This window comes from Centruroides vittatus, unplaced genomic scaffold, assembly GCF_030686945.1.
Source record: "Centruroides vittatus isolate TY-2023 unplaced genomic scaffold, ASM3068694v2 contig_754, whole genome shotgun sequence".
NCBI classification, from domain to species: Eukaryota; Metazoa; Arthropoda; class Arachnida; order Scorpiones; family Buthidae; genus Centruroides; species Centruroides vittatus.
The window spans coordinates 3,007,709-3,012,805 of record NW_027122490.1 but is presented as its reverse complement, the minus strand read 5'-3'; the positions used below and the strand labels follow the sequence as shown (position 1 = coordinate 3,012,805).

General features: G+C 27.1%; 1 protein-coding gene across 1 annotated transcript; it reads right to left on the bottom strand.

The window, feature by feature from the left end:
• Window positions 1-620: 620 nt before the first annotated feature.
• On the bottom strand, window positions 621-2,086 carry LOC136981393 (uncharacterized). Its single transcript, XM_067277706.1, has 2 exons — window positions 1,876-2,086; window positions 621-1,375 (listed from the first exon to the last, which is right to left on the bottom strand). Exons 1-2 carry the CDS (start codon window positions 2,084-2,086, stop codon window positions 621-623), a joined length of 966 nt encoding a protein of 321 aa, XP_067133807.1.
• Window positions 2,087-5,097: the final 3,011 nt, after the last annotated feature.

Sequence of the window (5,097 nt, the reverse complement as noted above, 5' to 3'; positions counted from 1 at the left end):
GTATAATCAATTATACAGCATACGCTCATCCCATATAAATATATTTATTGTATAGATATATAGTTTTTATCGCATCTTATGTTAGTTTACGTTCTTTAATTTAATATTTAGTTGATCCATGTATTTATTTAATTTTATTTATATGTTTGTATTTAAACGGATTGTTCGAACGGTTTTAGAAATTTGAATTTTTGTTTCGTGTAAACGTTCGAACCTAGAACCTGTGCAAGGAAATATTCCAAGGGTTTAAATTACTTGACTATGACCTGTTGAGCAGGTAGAAAGTGTTTGTAATATAATAAATACTAATTCTTGGAGGCATAAGGTGTTTGAATCAGAATATATTTCATTTTAGCTTTGAATTATGTGTATTTTAGTAAAAATTTCACAATGCTATATATTTAATCATATTTACCAATTATTATTATTTTTTAAGCTATTGATTGATAAAATTCATTATATTTAAATATTTTTACATTTAACATTTAAATTATTGTAATTTTTCAAATTAAAATACCCATTTAAATCCAAAAAGTCTTAAAATTTATTTAGAAATTTATTCTTTAATTGAAATAATATTTATATATATATATATTTAATGCCTAAGACGTCGATTTGACTTAAATTTCTTTACATTTTGCACATAATTCGTTTTTCCCTTCGACATGCAATAAATGTTTTACCATACTCTCTTGATTTCGTAAAAATTTCCCACATATGTAACAAATATAATAACGTAGCTCTCTTACACTTTCTCCATTCCGTTCAAATACTATTATTAATTTTTCGTCCATAGATGTCTGTATAAAATACTTTGTTTTGATGAGAAATTTATCACATAAATTGCAATTAATCGATTCGGTAATACTTTTGTGTAAAGAAGGTATAACTATATCGGAGTCATATATTCGCAGTTCAATGTCTTCAGGGAGGACGTTGCAATATGGACAAAGCACTTCGTCTTTTTGCACATGTTTGGCAATATGATAATTAATTTCTATTTCTTGTAATACTTCGTAGCAGATATCACACACGTAAAGTGAATAACGGAAGACTTTATCATCCAAAGATGTCTTGAACTGAAATGCTCTGATCGTTTCCTCTATCACAGCATTCTTCTTACAATACATCTTTTTACACATTCCACAAATAACGTTTTTCGACTGCACATCGTATGATTTCGTTTTATCTATAATTGCCTTTTCTATTTCTATAACAGATTTTTTTCTACCTGGTTTACTCTCGAATAAGTTTTTAACGCATTTAAATAACTGATTGAAATTATTATTGTTTGTTTTTAATGTTAATGATGAATATGTTGGTGAAGATAATTGTCTGGTCAGTGATTTCTCAGGATGAATAAGTAGTGATTCATCTGTACAACATAAAGAAAATAATTATTTAATTAATCATAATACATCGCTTTTGACAGTTTGTATTCAATTATTTTAACGTAGTATGTATTATAGTTTTGTGTTTACGTCAAAATAGCTAAATAATTTATAATTTATTAGCACTGTTGTATACTTTATTAATTTAAATAATTTATCTTTATTATTATTTAAATAAAACATTTTTCACGAATAGTATCATGTGGCATCGTAATTAATGTGTATAAATGCCAATTATAATTCATAGTTTAGGATCATTTAATGCAAATATTTTAAATTGATGATCAATCTTAATTTTTTAAAACAGAAGCGTAGTATTTTTTTTATAATCATTGAATTTATATCGAAGTGACTTATAAGAGTTCCAAATGTAATAGTTGTTGTTATAGTTAAGTTAAATAGTTTTCCGGCGAGAAATACAGCAGCTATAAACTTTATAAAATGAAAAATTGTAATAGAAAAAATTATTAGCAAATATCTATACCTGGAACAAACACATTTAAATTTGGCTTAGCTATTTGGAGATCATTTTCATCCTTTTGTTCGGCAGAAATATCTTTTTTATCTTGAGCTGTTGAAATTTCAGATTTATTAGTTATGTTCTCAAGAATATTGTTATCATCTTCCAATGCTTTTTCATTTAACGATTCATTTTCTTGATAATTTTTTTCTATATCTTTCTTATCGAAATTCATTATTATTTTATATTCTCATTTGAATAAAAATCTTTTTTAAATTATAATCTAAAATAGAAATGATAATTTATATCAATTTAAACAATTGCACAGGTAAACGAACTATTTTCTACAGTTTTATTTTTAAAAAAATAAACAGGATGTTAGTTATACATCCTACAAGAGAATTGACCACTCAAACACTCAAATTATCAATGAAAAATCATGAAATTTCTATCAAGCTCTAATAAAATCATCACATGCTTGGGATCAGCTGAATGGCCTCATATTAAAGGATTTCTTTGTTATTGCGTAATAATTTGCTTGGTTATTTACCAAATATAAGTTTAGAATAAATAATTAAATTGCAAAATTATCGGTGGAAAAGAGACAAAAATAGTTTATCATAAATATTTCAGAACATTAACGAACACTAACAAGAATTTCTGCATTATCAAACAAAGCGTTAATGAAAATGAGAAGGAATAAACGAAGTTCAAAACAAAATAACGAAGTGTAACAAAAATGTGTTTATTAAACATTGCAAAATAATATTATAAAATAACGCTGATAAGAATGTCAAATCAAAAAAAAAAAAAAAAAAAAAATGTTGCTTAATTTTCAGTGTGTGGACCCATTTTCTGAAAACTAGATTTAACTTAATATTTATATATAAGAATTGGGTTAAAATTGTACAATATTTTAGTGTAAGAATTTGATTAAAAATCTTTTAAAAATACGTTGACTAATAATCCTATAAATTATTTTTGTAATTGTACTAAGGAAAGTAATAGTTTTGTTAATAAACCGTATTATTCGTAATAAATTGCAGTTTTCGTTGCGTTGTTACATGTTATCTGTCACATACAGCTTCAATTATATCTAATTTTTATAAACTTATGTATTTTAATTTCCACAAAAAGATTTTCATATAATAAAATATATTGTGAACATCTTTTATTTCAGTACAAAACTGAAAAATAGAGCAAAATAGAAAATTTTAGCTATTTTCTATACACGAGGTTGACTCATTTATTCACAAATTTTTACCATTAAATACTAAATTATGTGAAATAAAAAATACAAGCAATTTGTGTTTCTAACAAAATACTTCGCTTCATCTTCTAGTGGCATTTTTTAACGCTTAGAGAGAGAAAAGAACCCATCGCTATTAAATTCTTTACACTTACAGGTAGAAAGTTTAACAGAAATCAATATCTATAATTAAATGCTCTTTAATTTATTTCCACTTACTTCTTAAGTCTGTTTATTTAATCTGCATTATTAAGACACACAATGTATTCAAAGAAACATGTTTATATTATTTCATAACGTTATTATTATGTCAGTTTCTAAATTTCCTATTCAATTATTAAATTCAACACGTAATGTATATTTACAAATACTATTTGCCAGTAAATATAAAAGATAAAACTCTTTAAACATTTTATTAAAAATTTTAATATGATTCATATTTTTCATATTTTATTTCAAAGATTTGATCAAAATATTCCTTAATGGCTAGAGATAAGCTAAATAACTAAAGATAAAAGACTATTCAATGCACAGTATACTACATGGACTACAATAGACTACATGATGTAGCAAAAAACATCGCACTAATCTAAATTTTGCTTCTGCTACATATTAGATGAATATAAATACAACTACATGAGAGTATAGGTAATCGGTAGTGAACTATTCAGTGGCTTAATCACCATGCACTCCTGACTCTTTTCTTCTTAAAGGATCAAATCCTGTCTCGATTTCTGTGAAAAATAACGCACAGTTTAAATTACAGAGTCGTAGGGAGTCTCAAAATTAGTACAGAAAGTTTTATATCCGGTTAAAATACTTGAAGGAAAACGATTGGACAGCATTAAAAATGGGTAGGGAAATTTTGTGAGGCTTCTCTTTATGGCCTCAGGAGGCAGCCAACTATGTAATAAAGGCGGATTTATACTAAAACTGAGGTGACAGCCTTTTTAAATTTGAGTGCCAGAATATCCAAATATATGATGCAAAATTTTCTCACCTGCCAACCGAAATTTTTAGGATAATATTATTATTTGGTGTCTTTTAAGTATTGAGAGAAACTCTTCAAATAACCAGAAATTTATATATATATTCACTTTATAAATCCGATACATTTTTTACGAAACATGAAAAAATATATAAACAGCTGTTGGATATTTATTTTTTAAGATGCACCCTGAATACCATGCCGGAAAAAAGTCGTTGATTTGCCACGTTTGGCATGCGTGCCAAGAATTGTCGATTCCTGTACTAGGACCGTCACGCCAGTCGAAACCATCCACCATGACTTAAAGGAGGGAGGGCAAAATGGCAGGTGCATGCACACTAACCAGTTCAGTTTTCAAACGTCATAAATTTTAACCAATGAAAACACTTTTATGTATAATTATATAACCTTTCTTCCTCTACTAACATTTCGTTAAAATATTTGCTTTCCGTTTTACTTGTATTAAACTTCTCTGTTTTAACTTTTGTTCCAGTCATGATAGGCTACTGTAACTACTATATGTGCCGAATCGTTAAATATATATGTAAGAACGTTCATTGGTTGTGAGATTCTTTCACATATCAATGACTGTATGATTTCTCTAAGACAGCCATCATTCGATCAAATTTAATTGAATTACTCGTGAAGTCACAGGTATATGCTATAAAACTTGATAAAACGAGATCTCATCATCTTTGGGAGATATTTACTGATGATTTTGTTGTTGTTGATTCCAATATACAGAAAAGATTCTAAAGAACGTGGTACAGCGACTTAAAAAGGTGTGAAGCACAGTTATAAATTTAAATAACTGTGAACTATAAAATAAAGCATGCGTAGTATGAATTTTACTGGTTCCAGACTTTTCGGACACCCGTAAATTTTGCGTGGTTGAACATTACTTTTTGTGCAAGAAGTTTGTTATTTATACACTTACTTCCAACTCACACACAAAATTAACGTTATTTCAGCAGTTACTTGATGTATTTTTTCCTGGGAAAACCAAAAA

What these genes read in the sequence shown, in the direction of transcription:
- LOC136981393 (XM_067277706.1), bottom strand. Translation starts at nt 2,086, where the DNA reads ATGAATTTCGATAAGAAAGATATAGAAAAAAATTATCAAGAAAATGAA. An exon ending in TTTAAATGTGTTTGTTCCAG is followed by an intron (nt 1,376 to 1,875) that starts GTATAGATATTT and finishes TATGTTGTACAG; the next exon opens with ATGAATCACTACTTATTCAT.